The sequence below is a fragment of the Rhinatrema bivittatum genome, chromosome 4 (genome assembly GCF_901001135.1).
Source record: "Rhinatrema bivittatum chromosome 4, aRhiBiv1.1, whole genome shotgun sequence".
Taxonomy (NCBI): domain Eukaryota; kingdom Metazoa; phylum Chordata; class Amphibia; order Gymnophiona; family Rhinatrematidae; genus Rhinatrema; species Rhinatrema bivittatum.
The window spans coordinates 84590818-84608350 of record NC_042618.1 but is presented as its reverse complement, the minus strand read 5'-3'; the positions used below and the strand labels follow the sequence as shown (position 1 = coordinate 84608350).

Genomic DNA, 17533 nt, shown 5'->3' with positions numbered 1-17533 from the left:
GAATGTAGTATCTTGGGCACTGATCCACATGCAGCTCACTCATTTCACACTCCTCTCAAGATTTATTTATTTTATTTATTTATTTATTAATTTCTATACCGGCTTTCACGACCAAAGGTTGCATCAAGTCGGTTTACATTTAACAAGTCGTGTAATAAACATAGAACTAGGGTAATTGAACTGGTGCAGAAAATAATAGTTACAATGAACAAGGAAATTACCAACTGGGATAGGAGGAAAAAAGAGAAAAGGGACAGGAATATTTACATAGTAAAACGCATTTACAGTGAATATTTACATAGTATGCAATAAAAGATGATATCCAGTAGTCCAGGACTGCAAGACTACTTCCCCCTCCTCTCTTGGGAGGCTAGAAGGAGCTTGAGCAAGTGGCGAAGCAATGTTAGTTGCGACTGGGGTGCCAGTGATCCTGCCACAGGACTGAGGAAGCTGACCTCGCTATCAGTCATTTGGGACCCAAACCCTTCAACTCATTGGAAAAAGGGACGACTTAGGGCTGTAACAATGTGTTACAGACCGGGAAATCGAAGCACCAAATTTGTCAATTTCTTTGGTGGCCCTGGGCAACAGTTGGCATAAAGAAAAACAAAATATGACTACCCAAATCCAAGGACCATGGTCTGCAGTTGGATTGGTGGCAGGACATAGTCCCAGCCAGCAAGAGTCAACCACTTGGAAAATAATAGTGGCATCAGCCATGCGATTATATGTAACCCGCTAATAATCGAGACGGGCAACATGGGGATGCAATGCCTGCCCCCCTCACCAGGCCAGATCAACATATGACGAGTGTAAGAGGTGACAACTCTGGTGCTAGTCACCCTCCATGGCGGCCCAAAGGAGGGCCATCTGCCAACGGATGTACCATGCCTCCAACAAAGATGGGGGCGCCCATGCACATCAGATTCAAACCCAAGCGATCCGGTGAGGGTGGTAATCATGGCCCGCATGGATGGCCAGAGGACAAGCCCCTAAACAGACGAGGACGATCGACTCCGCAGACGGCTGCCGAGAAGCGGGACTCATCTGGCAGTAGACAAGAGCCCACTCTGAATAGCCACAGCCTGTTCAGGGATTCCACAATAGATGGATACGGTGACACCTTACTCCTGAGAATGGGAATCTAATCACGCAATGGCAGGTTACCTCTTCAGGCAGGGGACCACCCTAGTACACCTTGGTCATCAAAAACAATAGGGAATCCAGGCTTCCCCATCTGCCCATATGGGCTTCGCCTAGTACAAGATGCTTCCCTCTTCCCAGAGACGAAGAGACTACCGTATAATTTCCTCATATCCCGCATACGAGGACCACTCAGAGATGAAGTTCGAATGGGATTGGTATGACACTCAGGACCTTGATGGTCCATGGAGACTGTGGGATTCTTGCCTGATTCGTCCACCCATTGGGAAGCTAACGCCCATGGACATACACGAGACCTGCTGTCAGGAAGGGTGATCCTTCCTCCACCCGATGCGCTCCTGCTAGCATCCAACATTGGGGAGGTTGAAGCAGGTTGCAGCAGTGAAGAAAGCAAATAAAATATTAGGAATTAATAGGAAGGGAATGGTTAATAAAACAGAAAATATCATAATGCCTCTTTCCTGAACATACCCAGATCAGTCCAGAGAAGTGGGTTGTGTATCCCTACCAGCAGGTGGAGTCAGAGTAAAACTTTGGGCACTGCCATATATACAAGCGTGCCACCTGCAGTCCCTCAGTATTTCTCTGGCTCCAGCAGATGTTAGAGATGCACCTGCAGTCTTAGTTTGTTTTTTTCAGTTTAGCTAGATTTTTTTCTTGGTTTCTCCGTCAGGTTTGCTTTTTGAGGTATTAGGCACCTTCGTGGGCCATCCCTCAGTCGTAGCCAGGCATCCAATGGGTTGGACACCCCTGTCTGTGCCTCGCCCGCTCACGCTCGGGGTGTGAAGGCCAGGGGCTCCTGGTTTCTCACCCCTGAGGCTGCTCTGAAGCTGCTTCCTCAACCCCTGCATATGTGGACTCTGTAAAGTTTATGACAAAAAAAAAAAAAGCTTACTTTCTGCTTCGGTTTTGCTCTGGCTGAGGGTAAGGAGTCTGTACCAGGGGGACTGTCCTTGCGACTGGTCGGGGAGTGTGACAGCTTCTTCCTTTCGGATTCCCTCAGCGTCCGGAGCTCCGGGTGGCTTGAGGAGGGAGGGGGTAAGTGCTTCTTCATCGACCTTGCTGTTGGCGCAGCTTGGTGCGAGCGGGAGCTCAGCGGATTTTGGGCAGGCCAGCCTGCTGTTTCTCCTCATGCCGCTGGCAGCGCACACTTTTCACCTTGCGGCCCTTCCCCCCCCCCACTCAGCCTAGAGACTGCATGGCTGCGCGGTCACTGCAGATATTTCTACCTTCACCGGCAGCACATATCCCAGCTTCTGTTCTTTCCCCCCCTCAGCCTCAGCACCGCGTGGCTGCGCAGTAATTAATGGGACCCTGCTCCAAATCAGCTGCTGGGCACGCGGGCAGGCATTGGATTCAGCCTCCCTCTGCCCGGCCTGCTCCTCGGGGATGGAGGGATCGTCGGGGCTGCTGTCCCTTCACTGGGGGGGAGGTGCCTTTAGCAGCAAGTTGCTGGAGGAGGATTCCCCTCCCATTTTGGCCCCCATGGGTGAGGATGTCTCAACGGGGGCTGCTGATTCGGCAGATCATGACCCCTCGGAGGGGGACCCGGATGGGTTTCCCCCTGAGTTTATTTTACTTATGCACCAGGCCTTCCTAGCCAGAAGCAGGCGGTGCTTAAAAGTTTCAGCCAGCCGTTTGTACTCCTGGAGCCCTCGGTTAAGAGACGTTGGCAAGTTGAACAGCTGTCCAGCTTGATGGGGGATAGTTGCCAGAGGCCACAGGACCCAACCCCGGCGTCAAGAGCAGCGTCATCTTTGGGAGCGGTCCTGGCTCCGGATCAGATTCCTGATCTGGGGGACATCAATCCGGCAGTCACAGATGGGGATGATCTAAAGTCCACGGAGGGCGATGATCCCAGTGTGGTATGCCTTTTTAAGCGAGATGAACTGCTGCCACTTATTCCCCAGGTGTTAGAGGTACTGGGCCTTAAGGTTTCGCAAGAGGAATCGGATAATGAAGGGGTTAATCCGGTCCTCGATGGCATACTTGGGCCAACTACGTCTTTCCCACTGCCTAAGAAGGTCTGCAAGCTGGTGACCCGCGAGTGGGTCTCTCTGGACACGGGACTAAAGGTGGGCAGAGCTATGGCTAAGCTGTACCCTCTTTCGGAGGATGTTTTGGATCTGCTGAAGATCCCGAAGGTGGATGCGGCGGTATCAGCAGTAACAAAGACGACCACTTTCCCGGTGGCGGAGGCTGCCACTTTGAAGGATATGCAGGACCGCAAGCTGGAGATCCAGTTGAAGCGAGTCTTTGAAGTGGCTGCCTTGAGTCTTCAGGCTGCGATTTGTGCTAGCCTGATGCAGAGGGCGTGTCTGAGCTGGGTTCAAGAGTCTAGTTCCAGTTCCTGGGCCGGGAGTGATGCTGCGCTTTAGGGTGCTCGCTTGGAGACGGGTATTGCATATGTGGCAGATGCGCTTTACGATCTGGTGCTGACCTCTGCACGCAGCATGGTTTCCGTGGTGGTGGCACACCAACTTCTCTGGCTGCGGAATTGGTCAGCAAATTTGTCCTCGAAATCTCAGCTTTGTAAACCTCCCTTTCAAAGGTCAGCTCCTGTTCGGGGAGGATCTCGATCAGTTGGTGAAGCTGCTCGCTGAGTCCAAAGGCAACAAATTACCAGAAGACAAAAGGTCTACCAGGAAAGTTTTTCCTACTGGGACTCTGTTTTGGGATTCTTGCTGTTTTCGATCCGGCAGATATTCCACCCCTTCCGCGCCTAAGCAGACTCCAGGCCGCCTGCAGTCCTTTCGTGGTGGTCACCGAGCCGGTAGGGACTCTGGACACCTTGGGGCAGGAAGCAGTAAGCCCTCCCAATGAAGCCACAAATACCCATTCCGTCATCAAAGCTGTCGGAGGCAGATTATCCAACTTTTACACAGAATGGGCAAAGATTACCTCAGACCATTGGGTTTTGGAGGTGATCAGAGATGGCTACGCTCTAGAGTTCTCTCGTCCAGTTCGGGAGGTGTTTGTGGAGTCCCGTGTGGCCTCACTCAGCAAGCAAGAGGCAGTGCGGGACACCCTGCGACGTCTGATCGAGCTAGAGGCTATAGTCCCAATTCCGGGTGCAGAGCAGGGACGGGGCCGGTACTTTGTGGTTCCCAAGAAGGAAGGGCACCTTTCGTCCCATCCTCAATCTGCAGAAGGTGAACCGTTGTCTTCGAATTTCTTGTTTCCGGATGGAGACCATAAGGACAGTACTGGCGGCAGTTCGAAAAGGAGAGTTTCTGGCGTCTCTGAATCTCACAGAAGCATATCTTCATATTCCAATCCGGTTAAACCACCAGCGGTTTCTGCGCTTTTAGGTGTTGGAACAGCACTTCCAGTTTCGAGCTCTTCCTTTCGGTCTCGCAACGGCTCCTCGAACGTTCACCAAAGTCATAGTGGTGGTGGCAGCCTTTCTTCGCAAACATCTAACCTTAGTCCATCCATATCTGGACGACTGGTTGATTCGTGCGAAGTCCCGGGAGGAATGCATGAGGTCCATTCAGAGTGCGGCTCACGTTGCAGTCGCTCGACTGGATAATCAATGTGCAGAAGATTCACCTGGAACCCACCCAACAGTCTGGCACCATTTACAGGTCCTAGGATCCATGGCTTCCACCTTGGATTTAGTTCCCTGGGTGTTCACTCACTTACAACCATTGCAGCGTGCACTTTTGTCAGTTCCACCTACCATGCCACTGTTACCAGAGTCCAGAGCCAGTCTGTCATGGTGGCTGTCAAGCAGCAATCTGAACCGGGGGGTGGATCTCGACCCTCCAGATTGGGTGATCATCTCCACAGATGCCAGTCTCTCTGGTTGGGGAGCAGTGTGTGCAGACAGATCTGCCCAGGGGCTCTGGTCCCCGACGGAGGGAACCTGGTCATCAGTTGCCTCGAGACAAGGGCGGTTAGGCTAGCTCTGCACGCCTTCCTTGATCAAGGACAGAATGGTACGAGTGTTCTCCAACAAAGCGATGATGGCGGCTTACATCAACCGGCAAGGCAGAACAAGGAGTCCCGCGGTAGCACTCGAAGCGCGGCTTCTGTTCGCCTGATCGGAGCATCATCTTCGAGGAATTGCGGTGTCGCAGGGGTGGAGAAACGTGCAGGTGGACTTCTTCAGCAGGCAGCAACTCGATCCCAGGGAGTGGGAATTGTCCCCCGAAGCGTGGAACTTCATCTGCGCCAGATGGGGGTTCCTCAGTTAGATCGGACGGCCACTAGGGCCAACGCAAAGATGGAGTGCTTCAGCTGCCGTCGAGAGCAGGGATCAGTGGATCTCGACGCCCTGGTGTGTCTTTGGCCCAGGGGAATTCTGCTGTATGCCTTCCTCCCCTGGCCGCTCATCGATCGCCTTCTCCGTCGCATAGAGTGCCACCCTGACGAAGTGGCTCCGGAGTGGCTGCGGTGCCCGTGGTTCGCGGACTTAGTTCGCTTGGCTCTCGAGGGTCCCCTGCAGTTAGCTCATCTTCTGCGCCTGCTCCGTCAGGGACCCATCTTTTCGGATCGGGAGGATCACTTCTCCCTCGCGGCTTGGCTTTTGAGAGGCGATGTTTACACTTGAAGGGGTATTCCGATCAGGTCATTTCCACTCTCCTTCAGGCATGACCACCAGGGGTTAATAAACATGTGGATAAAGGTGAACCGGTAGATGTAGTGTATTTGGATTTTCAGAAGGCGTTTGACAAAGTCCCTCATGAGAGGCTTCTACGTAAACTAAAAAGTCATGGGATAGGAGGCGATGTCCTTTCGTGGATTACAAGCTGGTTAAAAGACAGGAAACAGAGAGTAGGATTAAATGGTCAATTTTCTCAGTGGAAAAGGGTAAACAGTGGAGTGCCTCAGGGATCTGTACTTGGACCGGTGTTTTTCAATATATATATATAAATGATCTGGAAAGGAATACGACGAGTGAGGTTATCAAATTTGCAGATGATACAAAATTATTTAGAGTAGTTAAATCACAAGCAGACTCTGATACATTGCAGGAGGACCTTGCAAGACTTGAAGATTGGGCATCCAAATGGCAGATGAAATTTAATGTGGACAAGTGCAAAGTGTTGCATATAGGGAAAAATAACCGTTGCTGTAGTTAAACGATGTTAGGTTCCATATTAGGAGCTACCACCCAGGAAAAAGATCTAGGCATTATAGTGGATAATACTTTAAAATCGTCAGCTCAGTGTGCTGCAGCAGTCAAAAAAGCAAATAGAATGTTAGGAATTATTAGGAAGGGAATGGTTAATAGAACGGAAAATGTCATAATGCCTCTATAGCGCTCCATGGTGAGACCACACCTTGAATACTGTGTACAATTCTGGTCGCCGCATCTCAAAAAAGATATAGTTGCGATGGAGAAGGTACAGAGAAGGGCAACCAAAATGATAAAAGGGATGGAACAGCTTCCCTATGAGGATAGGCTGAAGAGATTAGGGCTGTTCAACTTGGAGAAGAGACGGCTGAGGGGGGATATGATAGAGGTCTTTAAGATCATGAGAGGTCTTGAACGAGTAGATGTTACTCGGTTATTTTCACTTTCGAATAATAGAAGGACTAGGGGGCATTCCATGAAGTTAGCAAGTAGCACATTTAAGACAAATCGGAGAAAATTCTTTTTCACTCAACGCACAGTAAAGCTCTGGAATTTGTTGCCAGAGGATGTGGTTAGTGCAGTTAGTGTAGCTGGGTTCAAAAAAGGTTTGGATAAGTTCTTGGAGGAGAAGTCCATTAATGGCTATTAATCAATTTTACTTAGGGAATAGCCACTGCTATTAATTGCATCAGTAGCATGGGATATTCTTAGTGTTTGGGTAATTGCCAGGTTCTTGTGGCCTGGTTTTGGCCTCTGTTGGAAACAGGATGCTGGGCTTGATGGACCCTTGGTCTGACCCAGCATGGCAATTTCTTATGTTCTTATGTACTTCTATGGCCTATGTTAGAGTCTGGAGACTTTTGAGACATGGTGTCTCCAGCGCTCCTGTGATCCGTTACTTGAGGATGTTCCTCAGGTGTTGGATTTCATGCAACAGGGTCTTGCTAAGGGTTTAGCTTTCAATTCCCTTCGTGTACAAGTTGCGGCTCTCGGGGCCTTGCAGGGAAGAATTCACGGCTATTCGCTTGCAGCTCACCCAGATATTCGATTTCTCAAGGGGGTCAAGCATTTGTGTCCTCCCATCCGTGCGGTGTGCCCGGATTGGAGTTTGAATCTGATTCTTCAGGTGCTTTGTGGAGCCACCTTTGAGCCTCTTCATTTGGCTTCGCCTAAAGACCTCACTTTGAAGACAGTATTTTTGGTGGCCATTTGTTCGGCTCGTCGGATTTCGAAGTTACAAGCCTTGTTGTGTCACGACTCCTTTCTGAGGATTTACGACGATTGGGTGTCCTTACATATGGTTCCTTCCTTCGTCCCTAAGGTTGTCTCAGCCTTTCACGTCAACCAGATGGTGGAGCTTCAAGGTTTCCGCGGGGATCTCTGCTTTCCACTCAGGAGAAGGATCTTCATCTTTTGGATGTACGATGCGCCTTGTTGCGCTATCTCGGTTACCAATTATTTCCGGCGTTCCGATCATTTGTTCCTTCTCTTCAGTGGTCCAAAAAAGGGAGACAAAGCGTTGAAGGCAACTATCTCCCATTGGATTAAATTTATTTATTTATTTATTTACTTCTTTTTACTATACTGATGTTCAAGACAAAAGTCTTATCACACCGGTTTACATCAAACAAGGGGAAAAAAAAAACGTGCGAAACATAAGAAAGAAAGTTAAATATAACAGGGAGATGAATTCAGAATAACTTAGTGTGAATATAACTTAAAGCTAGCACAGAAATTAAATCAGAACTTAACTCAAGACAACTCAAATCATAAGGGAGGATAGGGCTTACAGGGTAGAGGGGCTATTGGGGGAGGGGGGTTAGGCGAAGTAGGGTGGGGAAGTGAAAATAAGGTTAATAGGCAGTGGGAGAAAGGCGTACTTAAATTAAAGAAGCTATCTGCTCGTCCTACATAGCCCGAGGGCGTCAAGTACCTTTGGGTCTCAGAGCTTATTCCACCCGGGCCCAGGCTACTTCCTGGGCTGAGTGTCAGCTTCTCTGGCCTCAGGAAATCTGTAGGGCGGCGGTTTGGTCATCCCTGCAGACTTTCACTAAGCATTATCGCCTCGACGTTAATGCTCCGGGGAGTACTCCTTTGGTGCGAGTGTTCTGCGTGCGGGTCTTTCGGGGTCCCGCCCAGTTTAGGGTGGCTTGGGTACATCCTACTTCTCTGGACTGATCTGGGTATGTTCAGGAAATGAAAATTGGTTCTTACCTGCTAATTTTTGTTCCTGTAATACCACAGATCAGTCCAGAGGCCCACCCCTTGGTTCAGATTCTGAAAGACTGACTGGATATGCAGTTGCGATTGCTGTTTTTTTCACGAAGCTCCTTTTTGTAGAGATTTTTGATGGAGCACTTTCATTCATGTTGGTTCGGTTTCAGTTGTTTTTCGGTAGCCAAAGGGTTTGTAAATTCGTTTGGTTTTTCAACCCTCTTCGGCCATTTCTTCTATTAATGTGGGCTTGGGTACAGTCCAATACTGAGGGACTGCAGGTGGCACTCTCGTATATTTGGCAGTGCCCAACGTTTTGCTCTCTGACTCCACCTGCTGATAGGGATACACAACCCACTTCTCTGGACTGATCTATGGTATTACAGGAACGAAAATTAGCAGGTAAGAACCAATTTTCATGTATCGCTCCATTGTGAGATCGCACCTTGAATACTGTGTACAATTCTGGTTGCCGCATCTCAAAAAAGATATAGTTGCGATGGAGAAGGTACAGAGAAGGGCAACCAAAATGATAAAGGGGATGGAACAGCTTCCCTATGAGGAAAGGCTGAAGAGGTTAGGGCTGTTCAGCTTGGAGAAGAGATGGCTGCGGGGGAGATATGATAGAGGTCTTTAAAAACATGAGAGGTCTTGAACGAGTAGATGTAAATCGGTTATTTACACTTTCGAATAATAGAAGGACTAGGGCTCACTCCATGAAGTTAGCAAGTAGCACATTTAAGACTAATCGGAGAAAATTCTTTTTCACTGAATTTGTTGCCAGAGGATGTGGTTAGTGCAGTTAGTGTAGCTGGGTTCAAAAAAGGTTTTGATAAGTTCTTGGAGGAGAAGTCCATTAACTTCTATTAATCAAGTTGACTAAGGGGATGGCCTCTGCTATTACTGGCATCAGTAGCATGGGAATCTTCTTGATGTTTGGGTACTTGCCAGGTTCTTGTAGCGTGATTTGGCCTCTGTTGTAAACAGGATGCTGGGCTTGATGGACCCTTGGTCTGACCCAACATGGCAATTTCTTATGTTCTAAGGACACATCAACATACCTGAATCTACCGATCTGGAAGCACAGCGTAGGATGTTTTCCAGTAAGTACCCTGTCTGGAAAGACTACCATGGTAATTGCGCCAAGCACGCAAGGTGGAGTAGAGAACACAGACCGAATCTTCTCTGCTACCCAGGAAGTGTGTAGAAGATTTTCTCCCCCATACCGAGCAAGAAGGGCAACGGCATCAGACAGGCCGTGTCTGCGCCATCGCAGCTTATCTCCTCAGGTGCTCTCTGTTGTCATACCTAGCATTGAATTCCAGATTACCGAAGGATCCTCCAGCTACACCAGCAGTCAAGGAGAGTGGTTCCATGAAACTCTAGCCTGAGCCTGACTCAACCCAGGTTTCTGCTATATGCATCACCAGGGACATTGTGCCGGGGGAAAGTCCTCCCGGGTTACACTCAATTCAGGAAAAGAGGGTCAGTGAATGACAGGCGCTTATCCACTGCTTCATTGTACCTCGAATTTCGCTGTGACAGGGCAGCGCTATGAACGAGTCCTCGCCCTTCCTGGGGTTATCTCGGCTCTCCATCTTACTCAGGTGATAACTGTGCCAACCGTCTCTCGGAGCCGCTTACGGCAGTTGCAGAAGGAGACTTCACACGTTGGATCCCAAATCTGCCCAACCTACTGTGACCACTGCTTACACTCGGAATCTTGCACTCCCAACTGGGGCGTCCTTCAAGATGAAGTGCCTGGGCTCCGGGTTCTAGTGCATCCTGCCTTGCTCCAGCAAACATAAAACATTCTGACACTGTGCCGAGACCACCAAGACAGAGCAATTGCGGCATCCATCGCACCACAAGGGATGCGCTCGTCATGGACATTCGTGAGCCGCCATGCGATCATTGTTGCATGCCTTACACATTACAGCGCTGCTGATCAGCAGGTGGCCGCAGAGGGGAGAGAGGATCGATCCATCCTCTATCAAGGATAAGTGAGAGAGGTGGTATACTGCCCCCAGGGGATGCTGACGCTCCATCCTTCTAGCTTGGGACTCCCCAAAGTCGTGGCTAATTGCTTACCGAAAACAGTGTTTTCCGTGGATAGCATGATGAATTAGCCATGTAATTTCCGCCCGCCTCCCCAGCAGTCTCCTATCGGACTCCATCAAGAACTTGGATAACAGACTGAGGCAGGACGGGAGTCACATAGAAACATAGAAACATAGAAACATAGAAACATAGAAATGACGGCAGAAGAAGACCAAATGGCCCATCCAGTCTGCCCAGCAAGCTTCCCTCATTTCTTCTCCCATACTTATCTGTTTCTCTTAGCTCTTGGTTCTAATTCCCTTCCACCCCCGCCATTAATGTAGAGAGCGGTGGAGGAGCTGCATCCAAGTGAAATATCTAGCTTGATTAGTTAGAGGTAGTAGGAGTAGTAACCGCCGCAATAAGCAAGCTACACCCATGCTTATTTGTTTTTACCCAGATTATGTTATACAGCCCTTATTGGTTGTTTATCTTCTCCCCTGCCGTTGAAGCAGAGAGCTATGCTGGATATGCATCGAAAGTGAAGTATCAGGCACATTTGGTTTGGGGTAGTAACCGCCGTGACAAGCCAGCTACTCCCCGCTTTGTGAGTGTGAATCCTTTTTTCTTCTCCCCTGCCGTTGAAGTTATGCTGGATATGCGTGAAGTATCAGTTTTTCTTTTCCCCTGCCGTTGAAGCAGAGAGCTATGCTGGAAATTCGTGATGTATCAGTCTTTCTCCGATGCCGTTGAAGTAGAGAGCCATGCTGGATATGCGTCGAGAGTGAAGTATCAGGTACATTTGGTTTGGGGTAGTAACCGCCGTAACAAGCCAGCTACTCCCCGCTTTGTGAGTGCGAACCCTTTTTTCTTCTCCCCTGCCGTTTAAGCAGAGAGCTCTGCTGGATGTGTGAAGTAACAGTTTTTCTTTTCCCCTGCTGTTGAAGCAGAGAACATGGGAGATACTCTCACACAGGCACATAGAGCACAGCTCTGTGTGCTTTGAGAAAGCTCCGCCACCTAGAAGACCAGAGTACGTTCCCCAAAGTCATGGCTAATTCGTCCTGCTATCCATGGAAAACACTGTTTATGGTAAGCAAACTTGCTCTTCTGTTAAAGCACATTGGTTTCTAAGGTGATGATTTAAGAAGGAATCAAGGGGATGAGTGTTTTGGCACTTTCAAGTAAGAGTTTCTAGGCCCTAGAGTGCTGCCAAGTCTGTTTGATGAGGGTGCAGGACTCCTATTTGCAGAATCAGGATAATGGCAGGGCAGTGTCTTTGTTTCTGTTGCATCCCTGCTCAAGGACCCTCAGTATGGTGTGCAGGCCAGGAAGTGCTATGTCTTGGACTCGGGAGTCCTGAGGCCTATTGTGGTTTCCTCCCGCCCGGTCAGGGTGGAGCCTGAGTAAGTCCCACTTGTTTGGACTGTTCTGTTGTGGATGATATGGAAGGTGAAATTTGAACTTACCTGTTGATTTCCTTTCCTTTAGACCTGCCAGAACACTCCAGAACCCACCCCCCCCCTCCCCAAAACAAGCTGCAATGATAAAGAGCTCTCAAGCTCATAAATTAGCAGTAAGTACTTTCTTGCCCATTCTTTAGGTAGCTATCTTAATCATGACCTTAATGTAGGGATTATCTAATTCCTGCATTAATGACCTTCGAGTGATGTTTCTTGGAAGCATCAGGTTTTGATTGTGGTGGTGATTTGGAAACCAAAACAAACAATTGCCTTCAGTTGTCTTAGCTTTGACATAGGATACTGAATTGCTGAAGGCAGCACCAGATCCGTATAGGGGAAGTGAACTCAGCTTTGTGCGTTTTTCTGTCTTCATCTGCTGGCAGTGTGGACAAAGCCTACTTGTCTGGACTGGTCTGGCAAAAATAAAGGAAAGGAAATTAACAGTTAAGTTTAAATTTCACTTATTTGGGATAGGGCACTACCACTTTGTCATTGCTTGTGCCTTCTAAACCATTTTAACTATTTCACTTGTCTTACTATCATCAACCAGGTTATGGAATATGAGTATGAGCCAGAGATGGAGGAGACATACCGAAGCAGCATGTTTAAGACTTTTCGGAAAACACTTGATGATGGCTTTTTTCCATTCATCATCCTGGATGCAATCAACGACAGAGTGCGTCACTTTGAACAATTCTGGAGTGCAGCAAAAACAAAAGGCTTTGAGGTAAGGATGTGAATGGATGTTGGGCAGTGTCTGGGAGGCCGAATGGGAAATATGCACTTTCCTAGAGTGTAGCCAGATGGACACAGGACCAATGGGTTTATGCTCCCCTGCCAGCAGATGGAGACTGAGTCAGATTTCAAAGCTGACATCACCCTAGATACACCCCTGCAGTGACCTCAGCCCTTCAGTATTTCTCCATCTCCAGCAGATACAGACCTGCTTTCCCTATGGTGATTGGTGTATCTTTTGGAAGAAGAAATTCTACTTTTAAATTGGAGAAAAGTTTGAGCCCCGCTCTCCTGCAGTGTTACTTAAAGGTCCCTCCCCTAGTTGAGAATTCTTGAGGTGATTTCTGAGATCCCTCAGAGGTGCACCTTGATGTGGTAGCCAGTTCCTGGCGTGGACTTTGCTGCTCAAGCAGTTGAAAGGCAGCAGGTGCAGGAAGCCGAGTGCGGTAGTGACGACCAAAGCCCTCTCCCCCCGCAACCGGAGACCGTTTTGGTACTCAGCCAGTAAACACTGAGCCTAGGTAAGTTTAAAAAAAAAAAGGGAACAAGATTTATCTTCAGAGAAGAGGGGTTTCGGTAATACTTCCTCTGGTCTCCTTGCTCAGCGTGCCATACCGGTATTGTTCCCGATCCTGTTGGGGCATAGGGAAGTGGGCTTATGAGCAGGTTGTGGGCTAGGCCACGCATTAAACTTGGTTGGCACACCAAGGTGGCGCCATCTTGTGCGTGTCTTTATGCGTCTTGTATTGCCTGCCATAGGACGTCGGTACGCACAGTGCGTCAGCTGTGTGCATGCACCTTACACATAATGTGCGCATACTTACGCGCACAATAAAATAAGTGCAGGATACAGGAAAAGCCGGGTGCATGGACTGTGCATGCGCCTTGCCATGCCCCGCCTAGATGCTCAAAATTTGTGAGCATAAATCTTTAAGCGAGAGAGGTTCGGACGCACAGTTACCGCTACCAGTGGCACTGGCAGCCAAGAAACATAAGCGCCTTGCTCTCTGCGCTGCTTGTCATATTAGGGCTTCCCAGCCTGACCTGGATTCCAAATTGTGTCAGCACTTTGAGGAAGCCCAAGGGGATTTGACCTCCCAGGACTTTGCTGAGCCTGGCTCCTCCCATTCAGATGATGGATTGGCAGCCTTAAATGGAAGTACTCCAGATATGAGAACCCCTTGGCTGGGTCTTCCATGGCAGAGGGAAACTTCGCTGGGCCCAGCCCAGTTTCCCCAGGCTAGGCATGGACCCGGCGGCCTTTACTTAGGTGGAATTTTTCCAGGAACTACAGGCCTTTGTACAGGCACAGTCTACTTCCTCGCTTGCCTCTGTCCAGACAGAACCCCAGCCATCCCCCCTCTCCCTCTCACATTCCTGTTGGCAGACCTCGAGGCATGCCCCACCTGACCCTGATGGCACAGAGAAAAGAGCAAGATCCCTTGGAAGAAGGGGAAATTCCCCCGGGATTAGAAACTTATCAAACTATGTTACGGTTCTTTCATATAGAAGAATTGTCGGCCTGGTTTCCCAGACACTGAAAACGCTGGGAGTTTTTGGAGCGGAATCTATGACTGAATCAAAGAAGAATCCCATTGACCTGGAATGGGATGTCCCAGAAGCAAGTTTTAAAGGGGGCTGAAGCTCTATTCCCACTAGATTCAGCAGTGAGAGAATGTTTGAATTTCCCTAAAGTGGATGCACTGTTCTGCGCTGTCTGTAAGTGAACAACTATCCCAGTGGAGGGAGGAGCAGCCTTAAAGGATGCGCATAATAGACTGTGGAGTCTATCCTTAAACAAGCCTTTGATGCCGTAACAGTCACTTACAGATTGCTGCTGCTTGTGCCCTCGCAGCACGGTCATGCCTACTTCTCTCTCAGGGGGTGGATGACGCGGGGGTGAACCCCAGAGTGGCTATGGAACCTGCCGCCACCTTTTTAGCAGATGTGGGCTTCGATTTAGTCTGTACTTCAGCCAGTGGAGTGGCCTCAGTGGTAGCGGCCAGAAGACAGCTATGGCTGTGGAATTGGTCAGCCAACGCAATTTCCAAGGCCAGCCTTACAAAGATGCCCTTTAAAGGATCACTCCTATTCAGAAACAAATGGGAAAAAACTGGCCAGTAAATGGGCCAGTCCCCCCAGCTACCAGAAGATAAGAGGAAGCAGTTGCAGCGCTCCTCCCCTATGAGGGGCCGGTCCAGGGGCTCTCAACTTTTCCGTCCCTAAAGAAACTCAATGTTTCGGAGGTCTCGGCCCTTTGGAAGAACTCAGTCCTTTTATAGTCGATAGCTCAAGAAAGGGGCAGGTTTGGGTCCAGGATCATCCCAAACCTTCCAATGAAATTTTAACGACCCATCTTCGGAATGAGGAGATAGGGGTTGACTGTCTCTTTTACCAAAGGTAGGTCGAGATCAATTTGGACAAGTGGGTCCTGGAAGTCATACGAGAAGGATATGCGCTGGAATTTTGCAGCACTCCTTGGGATGTATTTAAGATGTCTCCTTGTCACTCCCAGCACAAAAAGCAGGCAGTGGAGATTGCTCTTTTAAGGCTCCTCTGGATGAGGGCTATAATCCCAATACCTATGCTCCTAGAAAATATGGGGCATTATTCCATTTATTTCAATGTACCCAAGAAGGAAGCTTCCTTTTTTCCCATCCCGGCCCTCAAGTGTCAACTGTCACCTACGAGTGAGTCATTTCTGCATGGAAACTTATGCACCATGATAATGGCCGTAATACTGGGAGAGTCCTTAACTTTCCTGGACTTATCCGAAGCCTACCTACATATGCCAATCTGTCAAGAACACCAGCGCTTCCTACACTTTGCCATACTGAGTTGCCATTATCAGATCCGGGCACTGCCCTTTGGCCTAGCCACCACCACAAGAACATTTTCCAAGATTATAGTGGGCGTGGCGGCAGCGTTGGAAGAGAAGAAATCCTGGTACACCTATACTTGGACAACTGGTTGATTTGGGTCAAGTCCATGGAAGAAAGTCTCCGGGTGACCAACAGGATGACCTTCTTTCTGCAGGAACTCAGTTGGATAGTAAAACTTGACAAGAACAGTCTCAAGCCTTCCCAATCGTGATATCTGGGAGTCTAGTTCGACACTAGGCAGGGCAAGGTCTTCCTCCCGTCCACATGGATACGGAAGTTGATGTCCCAGGTACGTCAGTTGATGAACACAATACGCCCGATGCTGTAGAGATATCTTCAAATTCTCAGTTTGATGGCGGCAACCTTGGAAGTAGTACCCTGTGCGAGAGCACACGTGCCCACTTCAACGCTCGCTGCTGTCACGATGGAACCCGCAGTCTCAAGACTATTTGATTTGGCTCCACTTACCAATGGGAATCTGCTCTCACCTGAAGTGGTGGTTTCAGAACGCTCATCTGAGCAGGGGGGGTTTCCCTGTGTTCCCCGAACTGGCTTGTTCTTACAATGGATGTGAGTCTCTGGGGCTGGGGGAGCTCACTGTCAGGAACTCACGGCCCAGGGACGTTGGGCATAAGAAGATGCCCTCTAGAACATTAATCGCCTGGAAGCCTGGGCAGTGAGGCTGGTGTGCTTGCAATTCAGCCACAGACTCCAAGGTCAAGCGGTCCACATAAGTTGGACAACGCAATGACAGTAGCCTACATCAACCGCAAGGGAGGAACCAAGAGCCAGCAGATGTCTCAGGAGATAGACCTCCTTATGGAATGGGCAGAAATACATCTGCAGACAATCTCAGCCTCACACATCACAGGAAAAGACATTGTCAGAGCAGACTTTCTAAGCAGAGAGAGTCTGGATCCAGGAGAGTGGGTGTTGTCAGCCGAAGGGCCTCCCTGCCATTGACCTGCTGGCTGCATCTCACAATGCAAAGGTTCCCTGATTCTTGAGTCACAGAAGAGATCCGTGGTCCCTGGGGATCGACGCTCTCATTCAGACCTGGCCAGAAGAAGAGTTGCTATTTGCCTTCCCTCTGTGGTTCCTGCTAGGCAGGATCATTCACATAATTGAGCACCACAGGGGATTAGTCCTACTAGTAGCTCCAGATTGGCCCAAGCGTCCGTGGTATGCGGACATGTGGAGATTCCTGGTGGAGGACACCCCCCCCCCTTCCCACCGCATAGGGATCTGCTACAGCAGGGATTGGTCCGTCATGAGGATCTGACTCGATGCTGTCTTATGGTCTGGCCCTTGAGAGGGCTCGCCTGATGAAGTGAGGATAAATAAATAAATTTGAGTCCTGGTATGAGGAACACGGTGACCCCCTCGGGCGGTCAAAATCCCACTTATTCTGGAATTTTTGCAGTACAGCATGAATTAAAGGTTTGGCCTTTAACTCTTTGAAGGTGCAGGTAGAGGCTCTCTCCTGTTTCAGGGGTGAGGTGAACAGAACCTCCCTGTTGGCTCATCCGGACGTGGCCTGTTTTCTGTAAGGGGTGAAGCACCTTTGGCCATTCCTACGGTGGCCGTTTCCATTGTGAAATCTTAATCTAGTCTTTCCTTGCATTTATTAACCTTGAAAACAGTGTTCCTGGTAGCTGTATGCTCGGTGTGTCGCATCTCTGAACTGCAGGCATTGTCATGTCTGAAACCGTTCCTCCAGATGATTCCAGGAGCATTACAGCTTTGTTCTGTTCCATCCTTCTTGCCGAAGGTAGTCTTGGAGTTTCATCTGAATCAGTCCATTTCCTTTCCTTTCCCAGATAAGCACAGGGCCGCGGAGGAATACCGCTGCCTCCGTCATTTGAATGTCAATAGTCTTTTGGTGTGGTATCTGGAAGTTTCAGAATGGGTCCGGAAGATGTACTGCCTATTTGTCCTTCACGTTGGAAGGA

General features: G+C 49.2%; 1 protein-coding gene across 2 annotated transcripts in view; it reads left to right on the top strand.

Moving 5' to 3' along the window:
• Window positions 1-17533, top strand: part of YLPM1 (YLP motif containing 1) — a 443744-nt gene that overhangs the window by 316638 nt on the left and 109573 nt on the right. For both annotated transcript variants that reach the window (XR_003856278.1, XM_029598421.1), the window contains exon 14: window positions 12515-12691. Coding sequence is in view for 1 of the 2 variants with exons in the window: in XM_029598421.1 (XP_029454281.1) it covers window positions 12515-12691 (177 nt within the window). In the remaining variant the exon portion in view is untranslated. The remainder of the gene's footprint in view (window positions 1-12514; window positions 12692-17533) is intronic.